The sequence below is a fragment of the Vanacampus margaritifer genome, chromosome 6, assembly GCF_051991255.1.
Source record: "Vanacampus margaritifer isolate UIUO_Vmar chromosome 6, RoL_Vmar_1.0, whole genome shotgun sequence".
NCBI classification, from domain to species: domain Eukaryota; kingdom Metazoa; phylum Chordata; class Actinopteri; order Syngnathiformes; family Syngnathidae; genus Vanacampus; species Vanacampus margaritifer.
Genome location: NC_135437.1, coordinates 26,105,168 through 26,124,832, shown reverse-complemented (window position 1 = coordinate 26,124,832; position 19,665 = coordinate 26,105,168). Strand labels below are relative to the sequence as shown.

General features: G+C 38.5%; 1 protein-coding gene across 2 annotated transcripts in view; it reads left to right on the top strand.

Moving 5' to 3' along the window:
• Window positions 1-19,665, top strand: part of necab2 (N-terminal EF-hand calcium binding protein 2) — a 127,395-nt gene that overhangs the window by 38,965 nt on the left and 68,765 nt on the right. For both annotated transcript variants that reach the window (XM_077567089.1, XM_077567088.1), the window contains exon 5: window positions 3,071-3,168. In XM_077567089.1, coding sequence (XP_077423215.1) covers window positions 3,071-3,168 — 98 coding nt within the window. The remainder of the gene's footprint in view (window positions 1-3,070; window positions 3,169-19,665) is intronic.

Sequence of the window (19,665 nt, the reverse complement as noted above, 5' to 3'; positions counted from 1 at the left end):
CATTGAAAGTACTTAAAAACACGGAAAACCCATGAGCTCCGGGCCCCTTGTCCCCCCACCAGGGCACTGCCCTGGACTTAGCGGCCCCCAGACCCCCGGCTAAATTTTCAGATAATTTCACTTTGGTCAAATCACATCCCTGCGAAAGGGGTGTGTGTGTGTGTGTGGGGGGGGGGGGGGTAAACCAATGACTGGTCATCACGGAGTTGCAGCAGCAGCGCCTCATGTTCTTCAGAAGTGACATTCGACAGTTCCTTAAAATGGTGCAGCCTCTTGACATCCTCACGGTCCCTTGTGAAGAAAAGGAGGGGGTGGACCCAATCTTCTGCAGGTCCCAGTCAGAGGCAGGCGTAAAATGGGTCCTAGGTGCAGGTCGCTCAAGTACCAAGATATTCCTAATCTTCAAACGTCGATGAGTCCGCCTCAAGTCCCAAATGCGTGCGTCCGGCAGAATGTGTATTGGGTACAGACATCACCCCCCCCTTCCCAAAAGACTAACCTGTGCACCTGCCAACCCCTTCACCAGTGACAAATTAAAAACTATAAACTGTGCCCACTTCCTCCCTATCCATCAATCCAAAAAAAGTCATCCAGTGGTTCCAAAGTGACAATCCCGTTTGCTCCGTCCAGTGGAGTTTGTCCTGCGTGGTGCAAAAAAAAGGCGTCACAGAGGCGCAGAATCCCCACGCCAAGTTCATCAATAATGAAATTGAACTGGCGCAGAGGAGGCTTTAAGTCACATGCAAAGGTAAGTTTGCGTGGAAGTTGATTTGCGACAAAGATTATAGCCTGGTGGAAGACCTTCCCTGCCGCCCGTACCAGTTTCACGATGGCGTCCTTAAGGGTTCTTATGTGTCCTATTATTAAATCTTATTATTAAGTCCAAGTGACAAAATCACATAAGAGACCTTTGGTGACAGGCGTCCTATTGGAGAGGACATGTATAATATGGGAGAAATTGGCCCCAGGTCTTACCCCTCAAAAAGAAGTCTAAAGTTGTGGGGCCTTCCAAAATCGCCCCACAAGTTTGTAAAATCCCGCAACATGTCCCCCGACCATGTAGCAAAAACAAAAAAAACACACACACACGCACATGACCAAAAATGGTGTCCAAACCTTTTCCACCTATTGCTACATACAGAAAAATCTTTGGGGGCCTCTTTGACATCTTCACATTTACTATAATAAACACACTAAAAACCAATCCATCAGTGAAAGTAAAGGTAAACCATGTAATTATATATTATTTTTTTAGAAATATAATCTCTGTTTATTATGCTACATTCCATACACAGCTATAGGTGGTAGAGCAAGAATTTCAGGATTTTTCAGGATTTTAGTGTGGTTCCTGGCACTGGATCCCACTAGATTAGGATCCACTGCGCTTGCTAGCTGAACTGATCAGTAGCAGAATCACATCTACACATCCAGAAACACTAAGATCAAACTGTACCAAGCTGGCAGTGTTAAAAGTATTTTTTACTGAACGATCGTTATTGTGTTATGTTTCTTTAATTGGATCTTGACACGGAGGAAAAAGTGGAGCAAACTATTTCAGTTTCACCGTGTTTTTCATTGGAGTGTTATTAAAAATGTCATTAAATTTTTACCTGGAAATATATTTTTAATACCATTATGTTGTTAGGTTTAGTCACAATGAGTAGTAGTAGAAGTAGCAGCAGCAGTAGTTGTAGGAGTATTTGCCTTTTGGCCAATTTCCACTTTACAGCAAACCTAAGCCCTAAAACTCAATCACCAGTTGACATTGTTCAGATTCCGCAATTGAAACAACTTCACAAGAAAGCAAATTTTGTAAATTGAGCAAATGACTGCAATCAGCTGAAAAGAGATGCATGCATGTGTTGCTGTAGGTGCAGTTTACAGTAGACAGTAAAGTTCTAAAAAGCATCATTTTGTTTGTTGGAACGCTACAACTCCCCTCAAGAAAACCACATTACATTACATGTGTGTATAAAGCAAGAACGGTGCAAAAGATAAAAACGTTCACACAATCATTCGTTTTTTCTTTTCTTTTACAGACAATAAGGTTTGTGCAACGATATTGTTGTATTAAACAAGCAGATGTCATCTTGATTTGTTCTCAAGTATCAATGCTGGTTATTACAATTATATGTTTCATGACAGTGACGCTTACTTGTATTCAAGGTCTTCTCCTGCTTCAACATGTTGACATATTTGTAGGCACGTGGACTACAATTGTTGGCATTTTGTGAAGGGTTTGGTCACTAAAATCACTCCAAAGTGGCAAACGTAATACAGACGCTCCCCACCTTACGAACGAGTTACGTTCCGGACGATCGTTCGTAAGGTGAATTTGTTCGTAAGTTGCTTCAGTGCTATATTTTGTATTATAATTTATGTTTAAAGCCTATATAAGTATATTGAAGGTTTATATAAGTATGTTTAAGGCTTGTACAAGTAACCTGCATTGGTTTGTACTGAAAAAAACTTTTAATAAAATGGAGAGAATACGTACAGTACAGTACTGTACTGTACTACGTATGTTAGAGAGAGAGAGCGAGAGACACACACAGTATGTACATGTACGTAATAAGATAAATAAAATGAAGTTTAACTTACTTTTGGAAGATGTACTCGATGCTTAAGGAGATGATGGAGGAGGAGGAAGAGGAGGATTTTATATCATGAGAGATTCTTCGTCGTCGCTGGAATCGGCTTCAAAAGTTATTTCCTCCTTCATGGGGACCGGCGTTTTCTTCCTCCTCCTCCTCGCCACGTTGCTCAGCCTCCAATGAGCTCTCACAGCGCCAATCGTCGATATTAGCGGCGGAAAGAAGCACTACGCGCAATACAAAATCTAACTTACAGCATTTCTTTCCAAACATTTTTCGACATACTGTACGCGCAGAAATGTTCGTATGTACCGTTGTTCGTAACTCGAATGTTCGTAAGTAGGGGAGCGTCTGTAATATATATTTTTTATGTCCTTAAAATGAATGAATCAGGCTTTTTTCTTACATCAGTCCAGGAATGCTGTCTTTAATGGAAGTGTATTAATAATTGTGTCCACATATATTTGTGTATTCAGACTACTTTGCGAAACACATGGGGGACTATGAGGGAGTTCTGGCCTCACTGGAGACACTCAACCTTTCCATCCTCAAAGCCATGGACTTCACCAAAAAGGTAATACAAGTGTTTGATGCTTTCAAAATGCTTAAACCGTTTTGTGTGTGTGTGTGTGTGTTTTGTTTAAGAAATTATTTCAGTTCTATTGTCTTCTTTATCATTCTGTCTGTGGCTTAGCCCTGCGAAAACACCCTAACAGCTGATTCTGAGTTTGATTCAAATTTTGAAATTCCACTGTATAATAATTGTCCTTAACAGTCACATGACCACCATAGTTATGATAAGTGCACAAATGAAGAACTGAACGCCTTACTAACTGTTCAAATCCTCTAATAAGGTCTCAACGCCAAGGAATTGCAAGCCATTGTAGTGATAAGTCACAACATGTCTTTTTCGGGACTCCCTCAACACAACCACATGACCTCCTCCTCCTCCTCAGAGAACAGAGAAGCTCTCAACCATGTGGCGTTGTGCTTCACACCTTTAATGGCCTTAAGATGAAAAAAAAAAAACAACAACACTGTGCATAGTTTAGAGGGAGCGCAGTCACACTTGCTCTTCTCACTGCCGCTGCAGGGTGCGGAGGCTGCAAAATGCAAAATCCCTTTTCATACCTAAACTGTATTTACCACGCGCTTCTCATGCTGTGCAGGTGGGTCAGGAATAATGACATGCATTCACATTGTGGACTGCTGGAAAATATCAAGACGTCAATTTTGTCTCATGTGCATGTGCGTGCGTGCATTTGTGTGCATGTGTGTGAGTATCGTGTTGTGTTCTGTGTATGTGCATGGCAATCAGTTATCCTAGTTTTTCCTATGAGCTATATATAGAAGCTGGGCCACAGCAGCCTCTCATATCCAGTTAAAGCTGTTGTCTGTCCTGTGCTGTGTGTGAGAGAGACAGTGTCCATTGTTTTGGACCTGCTCTGCATGTCTCTATGTCTTTATAACCACCAGCCGCCTTCATCTTTCATCTTTAGCCTACACAACCGCATGCATCCAAACACACACAGGCTTAAGAAAAACAAAATGTACATGCACATGAAAGGTTCTGTATGAACCTTTGTCTGGTTCTTTTATCTTTAATGCTCGCACTTCCAATATTAACAACCAGAAGACTGCATATTCTTCATTGAACAATTTACTGGATGCCAGCAAATATTGAGTGCACAGCTGTGCTAGCTTTTTTTCCTGCTGGATGCGGATGGTGGATGTTGGTTTCGACTAGATAAGTGTGCCAGAGTGCAGATAGATAGCAAGACGCCAAGCCTCGACAATTCACAGCGACACAACGGCCTTGGGGACCATCCATGTGATTATTGAAGACATCAATTAACTCTTTGACTGCCAGACGTTTTCAGAAACGGGTTGTCGCCAGTGCCAGCCGATTTTAAGCATTTTGACTGATCTTTCAAGGTCCATAGAAAATTATGTGTTTGGACTATGGAAACACACATACTACCAAATGAAAGATTGGACTCTCATCTTTCATCAGAAAAAAAAGTTTGTTTCTACCTTATTCCGTTTTTCAGTAATCAACAATAGAAAATAGTTAGTTTCACCTCTGTTTTGAAACAAACGTCTTTTAACGTCTTTGGCACTCCTCCATAGGATTTCACTAAACTTTATTTAACGTTTTTGGCAGTCAAAGAGTTAATTGATCAAATTATTATTATTTTCTTAAAAAATATTTTTAATAGCACCTCCTGACCGTGGCACAACCATGGTGGGGGCGATGGGCGCATTTCTTCCACATGGACGCAGGATCGGGGGTAGAAAGTGATCTCCAAGAGGCTGTTGTTAGCGACAAACTTCCTGGTGTTTCTTTTAGATGCGCTTTGCATGCACCGATCTCCTGCATCTACATGCCATGTAGACTGCACGCCTCTCTATCTCCGTTGAATGTAAAGGAATTGAGGGAGACTGCTTCCATTGGATGGCAACAAGTTGCCCGTGTTTCCTCCCACAAACGTGCACAAATAGCGCAAATGCCGCCATCTATCAGAGTGCCCGTCAAGGAAAATAACAAAATAATGTTTTTCAAAACATCCATGCATGCAGGCAGTCAGAGTGTGCTTTGCGCTAAACTTTAGAATGATTACCTATGCTTATGAGATACAATAATATTGTAGTTTATCGGTAGTTGAGTAAGCTGAGAGGCAGGACTGGTGACGTTTTTCAATCAGAATAAATTCATGAATTGTGTTTTTGCTGCTATAGAAACAATCAGTCAGCACAGAACTGTGACCTCCAAAAATTCCAGTTCTGAGGAAACACATTTTGTCGCAATATGCAATGTAAGTATTGTGTAGCTGACAGTCACATAAATGTTCTTCTTAGTGATGTTGGCGGAATCATCCTTAAAATATATATTTTTTTCATTGGTGAGCAAATCCACAACTGTGAATAACAGCATCTCAGAGGAGAGGTGCTTGTTTTCGTGTAATTTTGTTATCGTGACATAATCCATGAAGCACTGAATAAAATCTCCAAAATGAGGCAGATGTGAGGAGATGGTGGTGTGGGGTGAAGATGGAGCGTGTTATTAGTTTGCGCAAAGTCTGCAGGCTGTGACTTTGCTTCTTAAGAGTCCAGTGAGTTTTGATTACGAGAGTAAATATGGATACATGAGGGGGGAAAAAAAGAGTGAACTTGGACAGAATTCAGTTATACAGTTAATTCTTGTCTAAAGGTGGTTTGCCACTGTGAAGGGTTAAAAGCAGAGGTCAAATTTAGTGTGCATGCATTTGTGCGATGAATGCATGTCATTTTCAATACAGACTTGTCGGTGATACATACATTTTTCAGTGGCTAGCAAAGTTCAGCATGTTCAATTAGTGAGTACACAAATTAGAGTAGTACTGTATGACTGACTGTGTAGTCGTTGGGTAAAAAGTTTAATATTCATTATGATTACCCAGACTGCCATTGTCTCTGTAGACAGCATTTACCACAACCTCATTTGTGCTTCCAGGTGAACAAGCAACATGCAAATGGAATATTTCCAATATCTTTATGCACTATTAATAATTTTTTATGTCAAGGTAACATTCAGCCTATGTGGCATTGTTGCCTGAGGAACTTGCAGACAAGATAATCATAAAGTAATTAGTGTTATACGTAATATATTAATTGATAATATGCACAATTCTAATGATGTATAAAAAAATGTTTTAAAAAATGTTGACAAACGGTGATTTAATGTAATATAGGCCACTTTGTCCTGCTTTAGAAATCAGTCACAATGATCTGACATTAACCTACTAGCATATGCCAGCAAAGATTATCAATATTTATGTTTCTGGTCAAATAAAAAGTTTGAATTTGATAACTTGTCCAATTTCCTGAGCTAAATAAAGTCAATAAGCTCCTTCTAGAGGATTATTTTCTTACAAGTGAAACAATTTTACAGATATTGATAAGAATTCCAATCAACATTTAATAGTTTACCATTTCTAACATTTCCTCTCAATGTGTCTTGATTTTAGTTTGAACACGTCCAAACCCTTTTGTTTTTGATACAGGAAATGCTAAGTTTAAGTTTAAATTCGTTTGTTTGAAACTGTCTCGCTGATATCTGCTATGCAGAATGGGACTTTAAGAAATAAAGTGTTGATTTTATATAGTTTAAAAAAGGAAACCAATTGTTTTTGTTATTATGTGAAATGCCATCCATCCATCATCTACCGCTTATCGGTGGTCGGGTTGCGGGAGCAGCAGCTTTAGCAGGGAAGCCCAGGATTCCCTCTCCCCAGCCACTTCAGCCAGCTCCTCCGACGGGATCCCAAGACGTTCCCAGGCCAGCTGAGAGACGTAGTCTCTCCAGCGTGTCCTGGGCCGTCCCCGCCAGTGGGGGGGGGGGGGTGGGGTGGCGGCTATGTGAAATGCATTGAATAAAAATATTGATTGTCCAAATAAATGATTATTCGCTAGAATATTTAATAATTAATAGCTGCAGCCCTACATTCAATCACCCCGTTATAGTGTCACATTAAATTTTTTCATAATAAGATTTTTTATTTTTTTTGCTTCAGGTCCCTGGGATTAACCTGCAAGAAATTGCTACAAAAAAATCTAAATTGGTCCTCAAATGATAAGCAAAACTGATTTTAAAAAAAAATAATTAAAAAACTCAGTATTTTCATAGTTATTTCGAGCCTTGGTTATGCTGGTCGAAGTGAGTGTAGTACAGGCCAAGGAACCGAAAATGGATGACTGAAAACAAAATATCCTGACATAGAATCCACTTATTGTTTCAGCCCATGACCTCAGTAACCTGGGTCATCTTGTGCGGTGGTATTCCTTCTTCTGACTTTTTTCCTATGAAGACCCAAAAGAGTGGTAGAAGTTACCACATCTAACAAAGAGGCAAAAGAAGTTAAACAACAATGTGTTTTTTTAAGTAAATAAATGTGACAAATGGCTTTTACAAGTCAATAAATGTTGTTCTGCGCTGTCACGTAGCTGTTGGAGAGGAAAGAGCAACATTTCTTGTTCAACACAGCTGATAAAACATGATTTATAGGCACTACTTTCAGGAGGACGTCTGCTTTAAGACATTTCCTCTTTGGAGTGACAGATTGCCACTTAGTGTTTCAAGCATTATACTGTAGCCATTTTAATGTACACTATATGAATCACTGAGAGCACCCAGCCCCAAAACGACTGCAGTTGCAATGAAAACTGCTTAAAAGTATGAATGAAGAAAATAGTTTGAGAGTGAATTTATGTCAGAGAAACATTTTGAAGATCCACTTAATGGCAGGACTTTGATACCTTTCAAAGACATCAAACTTGTGAACAAATACATTGTCTACAAAGATAGAGCAAGAGCATCAAACTATTTCAGCCGTTCATCCCCTTACTTTTATGACACTATTTATGTCAGAGGTTGCTCTGGAAAACAATTTTAATTGGCTCTGAAGAATGTGGATTTAAGTAAAAGTCCCTCATATGGGTGTGTATGTGCAAGAATTCATTAACTCTCCTGTCTTGTATAAACGCTTCCTTTAATGAGACATTCTCATTAGTACTGTATTTTCCTTTTTTTTCTGGCCTTCAAGATGTGCGCACACACACACACACTACACATACAGTACACGACATCCTGTCATCTTGTTAAGCTTATCTTTTTTTTATTTTTCCTGAATCCGTTCCGGAAATTGTTAAGTGTCCTCCTCCTTCACATCTTCTTCCTTCTCACTTCCTTTTTATCATCTTCTCCTCTTTCATCCCAACTCTCCATTGTCTGCCAGCGCCTCCACTTCATGCACTTCAACCTAGCCTTTGGTCCCGAGGATTATGGTGAAATAGATCACGGTGAGGGAGGTTTTCGGGATACAATAACGTGAGCAGGATGAGTAGAATCAATCAATGGAGGAGAAAGGAAAGCGGACACAGTTTTCGTTGTGGCAAAGTAGAAGTAAAAATGGGAAAGGAAACCAAGTAACCGTTGGATTCAATAAATATATTCATTGATAGTTAATATGTGATCATTGTTGGGATAGTTTTTGTTGCAGTGATCCAAAATTCAAACACATTTCATGGGGATATATATTGTAATAAGCCTCCCTGTGAAATAAATTGACATAAACACAATAATAAATAATTCTACAATGTAAATTATTCATGTACTCTTTACATATAGCATGTAGAATACAATTATCAAATACAGTTGTGTAGCCTAGTTACCATTACTCTTTTTTTTTTTCCCGGGGCGGGATAATTGCTCCCACATGACTTAAATGTCCAAAAAGAATATATCTATTTACTTTTTAATTTATTATTCAGCACGTTAATGTGTAGTTCAGGGGGAATTATGTAAAACGTTACATTATAAGCATACTGTGCATGGGCGTACAACACACATTATACTTGTTGCTACTGTTGCTTGCTGAGGCGGTAAGAAGTTCCATTGTAGCTCAAACAGAGCAAAGAGAAAATACATGCCACTGCCTATGGAAGATGCAATTCCTGACTTATTGAACTGTATTTTGATTTATATCACGGGTTGACCGATTGGCCATCATTGGCTGCAGGTGATCACACTACATTGCTTGACCTATCTGTGCTGCAGGGAATTTGGTGTGCTCAGTAGTCGACTTATGGCTGTTGTGATGGTACATTGTGTATTTCTTTTTATTATTGTCATCCCTTTATACTAATTATGTCAAGCAAAAAAAAAGATAGTGTTTAGACAAATATGTGCAATATGAATTCATGTATAAAACGGAGCATATGGTGTTCCACAGGGTTTAATTCCGGGGCCTCTGCTGTTTTCCTTGTATCTGCTGCCCCTGGGTTCTATTTTAAGAAAACTGCAGTGGCTGTTTTAAAGTGCTTTATAGAGTTGAGTGATGGGAGTCAGCTTCCTAACTGCATGATTTGTAACGCTAAGTTGAGCATTTTGAGTCCAGCACAACTAGCTACCTGGCAAAACTAAATGAACACTAGCACGGAGATGGGAAATACAAGAACACAACACTTTCTGAACTCAAGGTGAAGAGAAACAGATTCAATGAAAAGGTTACTCTCCCTTTTCATTTTTTCACCGGTAAACCCTGTACTTAGGTCTTGGATTTGGAAAAAAATCTAATGTTTTTCAATAAAGAAGGGTTCAGTGAATAATTGTGTGTCAGATTTAAGGCGTTGTTGAGGATGCAAGTGCAGAGAAGCAGAGGTGAAGTAAAAAAAGAAAAAAAAGAAAAGGAAACCAAGTAACCGTGGATTCAATAAATACATTCATTGATAGTTAATATGTGGTCATTGTTGGGATAGTTTCTGTTGCAGTGATCCAAAATTTAAACACATGCCATGGGATATATATTGTAATAAACCTCCCTGTGAAATATATTGATATAACCACAACAATAAATAATTCTACAATGTCATTGTCACTGTCATTTGATTTATCTTTGTCTTTTAAAGGAGAAAAATTTATTGAAATCGGGAATTAGATTTTTGAGGGGAAATTATCAGTGGCTTTAATTTAAGGCTCTATCACCTAGACCTGCTGTGATTAGCGAATGTGAAATAATGTGAAAAAGTAACCCTTGTAAGCAATAAACAATGGCAAAGATGGCCATCATTAACACTGTGACACAGGAGAGAAATCCTGATATTGAATCCAAATTGTTTTGTGAGGAAATGGTCATGGACTCATGGTAAAAAAAGGCAGTAAATCGTTTTTTTGGGATGAATGGTTGCATTTTGTCAGTATTACAATATAAGAGGAAATGTGAATTTAAGTTCAGAGCTATGTGCTCCTAGTTTAAAAAAAAAAAAGTTAGTCTGCTATAGGTAGTGTTTTTATATGCTTTTAAGTGTTGTTTAAGCGCTGTAGGTGACTGTAGCATGTGGTTCAAATGTTGCCGCCAGTCAAAACAAATAAAGAAGATGAAGACATTCCCACCATCTGTAGACTTTGAATACTAATGCTAAAACACTGACAACAAAGCAATATGCTTACCTTATCCTGTGCCAAAAACTTGAAAAGAGACAGGCACAGAAACAGCAACAATAGATTTCCGAAAATGATTGTAGCCATCTGTTAATGTACTTTCTGCTGATGCAGTGATGGAAAAAGTCTCAAAGGTTGGAAAATGGGTGCAAATGTGCTTTGTGAGGCCAAATTTCTGTTACAATTTTAAATTATGAAAATGTATTGAACTGCTTAATATTAATTTGACTTTGTCAGCAGCCACAATGGCGCAATTGTTAGCCCTGCTTGTGCTGTGTGAAATCAGGCTTCCAGGTTGGATCTGTACTTGAACGTGGCTTGTCCCTGTGCTTGTGTGTGTTCCTCCCACAGTCAAAAAAACAACATGTCAAACAGTGTTTTCTAACCTTTATTGTACCAGGACATACATTTTACTTTAAGAAAATGTCACGGCACCAACAATTAAAAATGTCACAAAAATAATGAATACTGGAGTAATGATGATCTTGTATTCATTTACACACAAATTGACTTGTGTGTAAAATCTGGAGTAAAATTTAGAAAAATAATTTATGCAATAAAAACAGGTCAAACTAAAATTATTACCACAAAAATCAATAAATTAATAAATATAAGTAGCAAGTTTTGAAGTAAATAAATAAATATCAATAAATTAATAACACAAAATACAACAGACCCCATAAAACACTAAAACAATGCTGCGACAAAAGCCATAGAATAACAATTTGCTTTAAGACAAGTTTTAAAAGTGGATAGAAAGGGGCTTTGTCTAATATTTTAACGGAAGGTTGATCCAAAGGGAGGGACCAGCAACAGAAAAGGCTCGACCGCCTCTGAGCCTCTGCTTAGTCCATGGTACCTCCATTAGTGTCTGGCCCACTTAACTACAGCACCCTACATGTTCGTAAGGGTGGAGCTGCTCAGAAAGGCAAGTCAAATGAAAGCCAAAAGAAGAAAATACAATGAAAACAGCAGGGGTCCCAAAATAGAACCCTGTGGAACACCTTAAAACAGAGGTGCAGAGCAGGACTCACAGCAAGGCAAAAAAAAAATAAAAATTCCATCAACCAAATCTAAACCACTCCAGAGTGCTGCTACCACTAATGCCCAACTGGTGCTGCAAACGAGCCAAATGAACACTGTGGTCCACCGTGTCGAATGTTGTTGTCAGATCCATACATAATCTCCAGTGTCATTTGCCAAGAGGATGTCAGTAAAAATGTGTAACAGAGCGGACTCTTAAACTTAAAACCCGATTGGAAAACCTCCATGATGTAATGTTAGTATAAGAAGGAATTCAACTGTGTGTGTATCACTTTTTCCCCAACATGTCTTTTTTTTTTTTTAAATGAAAGACAATTTAAAAACGGGTCTAAAATTTGACAACACACTTTGATCAAGCCCATGAAGGTTTCTTAAGCAGGGGTTGTTTTAGTTGTTGGAGGAATACGCCAGAAAACAGACTGCCGAAAGAAATGAGGAACAGAGTCAATGGGGAGTTGAATGGCTTAATCTGGCGAACCAGATTTAATTTAATTAAAAACAAAGCTGATATGCTCACAGTAAGACATGACTTATTCTGTTGTATGAATGGCAAGCTGTCTGCCACTTTGATTGAGAAATACTATGTGAGTGAGAATAGTTGTCTACCTCTGTTTATGATTTATTGGTTAATGTCAAGGATGTAACCACCCTTCACCCTACATCAGCTGTGATAGTCTTCAGATTGCTTTGACTCTGGCCAGTGTGCTGTTATAGAAAACGTATGGAAGGAAGGAATCAAATCATTTTGCTCTCCTTCCCACATAAACACCAGTCAGATGCTGTTTGCGTTGGAGCAGCCAGTGCTGCAGCACTTAACTCTTTGACTGCCAAAAACGTTAAATAACGTTTAGTAACATCCTATGGAGGAGTGCCAAAGACGTTAAAAGACGTTTTTTTTCAAAACAGAGGTGAAACTAACCATTTTCTATTGTTGATTACTGAAAAATGGAAGAAGGTAGAAACAAACTTTTTTTTCTGATGAAAGATGAGAGTCCAATCTTTCATTTGGTAGTATGTGTGTTTCCATAGTCCAAACACATAATTTTCTGTGGACCTTGAAAGATCAGTCAAAATGCTTAAATCGGCTGGCACCCACGGCATCCCTTTTCTGAAAACGCTTGGCAGTCAAAGAGTTAAGGTTTCTAAAGATGCACGCCTTCCTTCTGTGTAATCGTTTAAACGACAATTCCAAACACATCAGACTTGAGTGAGAAACCCCGCGCAAATCTCAGAATGTGAACCACTGCAAATTCTTTTAATGTTAATGCGGGCGTGAATCATGTTCTAGTGTGTCAAGGGAGCCGACTGGCAGAGTTGTTGTCAGCTGGGTGAGTTGACTGATGAGGTTACACCCAAGCATGAATAATGCAGCATACTTTGGGGTGAAGAAGAGAGAATTATAGCTCGGTAATTGGGTGAAAAGAGAACAGATGGAGGGCCGACACTTAAGGAATTACTGCAATGACAGTCCATCCTTCTCTTTATCCGAACTCTTCTTATTTTCTTTCCTACCCAATTTTTCCTTTCCTGTCCTCCCAACTTTTTCTTTGAGCATCTTCCGTCACTCTTCCTCTTCCCTGATGTCACATTCATCATTTCCATATCATGTCTCGTGTCTTTCTGAAGACTGGCGCAGTATCTGTACGGTGTCAGGTTGTGGGCAAACTGACAACCTGACATTGGAATTAACTCTGACCTTCTGCTAGCTATTTAAAAACTTTCACGCTGTTCCAGCCACTTGCTTTTCTTTTTTCCTTTTGCAAGGCTGTGTAGGAGTAACCTTGCTCTGCAAGATGAATTCTCTGGGTGTTTGTGAGTTCACAAACTCACGAGAATACATATTGTACTGCGCCGTTGATTTCCACCGATCTGTAGTGGTTCGGACCAATCACAGAGCAGCATATGCAGCTGTGACGAAACCAGGAAGCGCCGAGTCCACCGACACAAACTAATCTATTATGGACAAATGGACGCTGCAATTAATTCAGTTCTTGTAGAATCACTCACCATTTCCTTGGTGAATGTTAAACAGCGACGCTTCATCAATTTTGATCTGGTCAAGATGTTCGTTTTTTTTTTCCTAAGACGAGACCGAAGACGACGTCTTCATTCGTTGCCGTGATTGGTCAAAACAAACGTGAACAAGATGCCGCATCATCCAATCAGATCGAAGTATTGTACAGAATGTCCCACCTTTCCCAAGCAAATCACGGTGGAACAGTCCCATATTGATATTGTGGATAACAAATCAATCTGGCTATTGCCAGGTTAGTGTAGGAGTACTGGTTACAAAGTTCATCATTTCCTGCTAACCATAACGTCACAGCCATGCTGTCCGTTTCAGAAATTTGCTGGGTTTAGAAAACAGTACAAAGAATATACTGTACAGTGTACTCTCACTTTTCACAGGTGATACGTTCCACGCCCCCGCCCGTGAATTTTCGCGAAGTGGAGGTAGTAAAATAAATAAATAAACGCATCTACGGGAGCCATAACGAACCCACCACACAGTTCCCACTCTTCTAAACACGTGTTAAGTTAGTAAATGTAATAAGAAAAATAGCTATGAAAAAGAAATACAATAAATCTAGGGGGGTGTAATAATCTCTGAAAAACACTTAAAATATTAAGGTACAACACAAGGTAAACTCCACATTGTATGAATTATGGACTCAAATAAAAATCCGCGATAGAGTGAATCCGCAATAAGTGAACTGTGAAGTAGCGAGGGAAAACTGTACAGACGCTCCCCACCTTACGAACGAGTTACGTTCCGGACGATCGTTCGTAAGGTGAATTTGTTCGTAAGTTGCTTCAGTGCTATATTTTGTATTATAATTTATGTTTAAAGCCTATATAAGTATATTGAAGGTTTATATAAGTATGTTTAAGGCTTGTACAAGTAACCTTCATTGGTTTGTACTGAAAAATACTTTTAATAAAATGGAGAGAATACGTACAGTACTGTACTGTACTACGTATGTTAGAGAGAGAGAGCGAGAGACACACAGTATGTACATGTACGTAATAAGATAAATAAAATGAAGTTTAACTTACTTTTGGAAGATGTACTCGATGCTTAAGGAGATGATGGAGGAGGAGGAAGAGGAGGATTTTATATCATGAGAGATTCTTCGTCGTCGCTGGAATCGGCTTCAAAAGTTATTTCCTGCTTCATGGGGACCGGCGTTTTCTTCCTCCTCCTCCTCGCCACGTTGCTCAGCCTCCAATGAGCTCTCACAGCGCCAATCGTCGGTATTAGCGGCGGAAAGAAGCACTACGCGCAATACAAAATCTAACTTACAGCATCTCTTTCCGAACATTTTTCGACATACTGTACGCGCAGAAATGTTCGTATGTACCGTTGTTCGTAACTCGAATGTTCGTAAGTAGGGGAGCGTCTGTATACCGTTTTTACTCACATCCATAAATACAGGTCATATTGTATAGTAAAAATAGCGAGGGGGACTGCTCTTAGTGAGATTTGTGTTAACTAATGAATGTAAAATGACTTTAATTTAGACATAGCCATCAACCAAGAAACAAAAATGACTTTCCACTATTTTTCTCTTGCAAGTCAAAAAGATGCAGTTAGAAACAAAAAGTTTGACAAGTATGGCACTGGATTGTTGACAATTTGTGCAGAAAATAAAATGCTCTATTGAGGAACAAACAAGGAGTAATGATTAACTTTGATTGATTAGATGAATTGAAATGTCACCTGAAATAATCCAAAATTAACTACACTTACACAGGGGCATGAAGACAATGGACGATGAGTCACCAAATTTCCTTCGGCAAAGTTGCACATGCATTCTCCATGCTCTTTTTATACTCTAGATACAAAACATGCTTGATATGAACATTTTCATCTGTGTGACATTCAACCCTCACGACTCACCATTCTTCAAAACCGAATATTGATATGATTTAATAAATGATGAATGTTACTTTTCAGTTCTGCAGAGCAAATTGTGGTTGGGGAGTTAGCTGGATTGTGGAAAGAAGGACGGTTTAATATTGAAGGCATTATAAATGCTAAATTTGTCAAGACTGTGTGTAATATATCGCTCTGCCTCTATTGTAAACCAACTAAAGACAGTTTCTCTGAGTTAAGCTCAGAAAGAAGAAAATATGACAAACACTCACATTTCCAATAGTCTATATTGGACCAACTTCCAGATGAAAGTTCAGTGCGGCATGGCTTATGTCGACAACACGAACCTTCATTTGCAAACAAGCTGACACAAAGATGCGGCTCTTTGAAGTGAGCAAGCTCGTTGGCTGCTGAGAGCCTTTTAATTTTTATTTATTTTTTATTTATCTATTTTTGCTTTGACTATTTCTAATAGAATGATTTTTTTTTTTCACTGCACTGACCCCTCTGCTGTCCCACGGTGGGCTCTCCATGCACTGACTATGCATTTCACATACACAAAGATCAGGATACAAGTAGAGGAGAGACGGGGGGGGAAGTGTAAATGTCAGCATTTCAACAGAGTGAGGGACAAACATAGAAGAGTTTGGATGCATCAGAAAGGAACTTCTCCAAAACAAATCAAATATTAACAAAGAGATGAAATTGGATCATCTCCTCTAAGTGGAGGCATTCGTCTTTTAGAATTTTGGGCTTTTAGATACTATTTTTGTTTAAGTGGACATGTGTCCCTGTACCCATTGACTAAGTGCCTTTTCTGGGCCAGTTGTTTGTAAGGGTTTAGGTCATGGACGGTTTAGTAGTTACTACTCTTTAGGGATGACCCGATCCGATCACGTGATCGATCGGAATCTGACATTGTCTCCCGATTAGGACTGGGATAAATATATGAGGTTCTTTTTTTTAATAACTTTTTTTTTATATATATATATATATTAAATCTGGAGTTGCGCGGTAGCACAAAGTGAGACTTCGTTTTTCCACATGGCGTCACTTTGCTACAGCGACACTGTACAATGTCATTGAGCGGCGCGGCTAAACAAGGAAATGGCGCCGAGGTGTTTGGAAGTAGAGGATAATAAGTGTTTATCATCTTTAATGTGGAAAGCGGAGACGGTGCGACTTGCAGAGTCTGGTTCAGAGTGGAATGGAAATAGTGAGGTCTCTGTCTGCTCTCCTCGTCGAGCAAAATAATATAACTCTCTTGTCTTCCTTTCTGATTGTTGTCTATTAAATATTCCAGGCTGCCTAAACCTGACAGTTAGCCCATCAATTTGTGTTAAGTAGCACAATTTGTGTTAATTAGCATGCTTTAAGACGGCTACAGTAAGTTCTCAAAAATAAAGCCAATCATGGCTCAGTTTGCTGACCAAACCCAGAAAACAGGTGAGCCATGATTAGTCGTTACCTACTTCCTCAGCACAGGTGATGTCATCTTCAGTCGACAGCAAGTGGAAATATTTGTACATGAAAAATAATGAAGTTATCAAATTCATTCTGGATAAAATATGAACTATTTACTGCTGAAAATAGCTCAATTAGTCAAGTATCCCCTTAAGTTAAGTAGGAAAGGTTTCTGTTTGAGAGATATTTATTTTCGTAAGTTAATTTTGTTAGTTTGTATTAAAGTAAATTTCTGGATAACGACTTTTACATGTGTTCATATCATTCAAAAATATGAAAAAAATGTTTCACCTTACAAAAGAAAAAATGCTTTAAAAAATCACGCCAGTGAGTTTGAAGCAATCAGGTTAGCCTTACTTGTCGATGAGGTGTCCCTTATTTATTTTTCAGGGAGTTGGCAACCCTAGTAATAGCCCTTTGTGTAACTCATAGAAGTGCCAAAAAAGAGGGTTTAAATGGTTTACTTATTTAACCACTGTGCACTCACCATATAAAAGGTGTTAAGGTAGTTTAACAAAAAAAATAAAAAAATAAAAAAAAAAATCCCCCCCCCCCTCCTTAGTAAAATGAGGTATCGGATCAGCCGATCTCAAAATGAGGTGACTTGGACTCTGGTCCAAAAAAGTATAATCGGGACATCCCTACCACTAACCACAACAATGTTAAATAAGAAGAAGAAAAAGAAGAAGAAAGTAATATGTGTGATTGTTTTCTGTACAATTGCCTTTATGCAATTAGGCACTGAAGTCCTTCCCCACACATCAAGTATGAAATTAAATGACCGAGTACATCTTATTTTATGAGCTAGTGAGAATGGGTCTGTGAGCAATCTGAATTATGCCCCACTGTGATGTAATTGTGGTAATTTACATAATACCACCCCCACCAGTTTTTTTTTTATCAATGACTTGGCAGCAAAAGACAAAGAATTTAGCCGCTTGGAGATGAAACGTTGACACCATAAGTGAAAATATAGTTACTCTATTTTTTGCTTTTTTTCTCCCCGTTGATTGGACTGCCACATGTAAACATCAAGCAACTTTCTGCAACATTAACTTTTGTATTGATTGTTATGGCCAAGAATGAACACATCAATATAAAGAAATAAGCATTTAAAAAATCGACAGCTCTGGTATCCTATAGAGAGAACACCTCAGCAGTCTGAGATGTGGCATTGTATTGCCTGAAGCTATTTGAAAAGCACAATAAAGAAAGTGCCTTAACAGCACTATGTGAGTGTGCTGGAGAGGCAGAGAGTACCCTAAGCCACATCTTTTCTCAGGAGAATTTGAATTCACTTATCTCTCAACATCTTATCCAGTCTCATGTCCTTCAAAATGTACTGTATGGTATAGACTAAAAATATTTATTTATTTTTAGACTTAAACTGTATACTAATTATATATATATATATATATATATACATACAATACTGGCGTTCTTGTGCCAGGTTCGTGTTAGGACTGGACCAAGCACAAAATATGTAGATATATTTTTACGTGGGCTTTATTCCCGACTGAACATAAAAATGTACAGCATATATCAAAGAAAAAAATATTAGATATATTTGACTCGTGATGTTAGCAAAGGTCAGGATGTCTCGTCTTGTATCCCTCACTCTGAATGTGAATCTCTAATGACAGCTTTATTCCTATGAACAAAAATAGCCCCCACAATCTAATAGACAACAATAATATAGTCGAAAAATAGTCAGTATTAGAGAACAGTAGTGGCTTGCTGAAAAAGGAAACAAAAACACAAATGAATATTTTCTAAGCCACACAAGTTTTTTGTAACAGTACAGTGCACGAACAAATTATAACCAACTAAAGATTATAGTCCAATTTTTGGTAAGAGGCAAATACACTTAATGTGTTTCCAGCATATCTTGTGTGAGTGAGACATACGTAGAACACACACGTTAATTCTCCCCTCTAAACAGCATACAACAAAACAGTGTGCTTTTAAATTAACAAATAGCATAACACACATTTTCATCATTTTGAGTAGTTCGACACTTTGTGGTACTGTATAAGGCAGGTCCAAAGCATGACAATTATCCATTGTCATGAACCAGTTATTGGAGCATGAGTATATATATTTTTTTAAATGCAACTTTTCACGTAGACAGTATTGGAATCTTCCATTTTTCTTAATCTTTTTTTTCAAATAAACCACCATAAAAGGTTTATTTATTTATTTGTTTGTTTGCTTGCTTGTTTATTTACTTATTTTAGTAGTTTTAGAAATTGTAGTTACTTATTTCATTTGTTCCATGAGGTATTCTACCAAATTTTGATGCCAGTCTTTGGCATCTGTCGGAGGGATTTCTACCTTTAAACTGTGATTATCATTTGCGTAAACTGTATGAGTGTGATTGTGCTTGTGCTCAGGGAGAGGCGGTTCTATATGCCATTAAGTGACTAAATGTGTAGGTGGACGCTAGTAAGGGAAGAAATATGCACACACACGCACACAAAGATGTTCACACGCTATCTCAGTGCCCCTGCTGGCTCAGTCAATTCTCCTACCAGATTAAATTTACCCAATCTCATCATGTTACGTTCATTCTGTAATAAGCAATGTGAAAGGTTGCGTCAGTGAGGGCCATATTGAGGCTGGGTGTGCAAGACTTCAAATGAATGTTTTCAATGAAGCTGTTGAGCCTCGCAGATGTGATGAGATGTGGAGTGGTCCTTCATAACCAC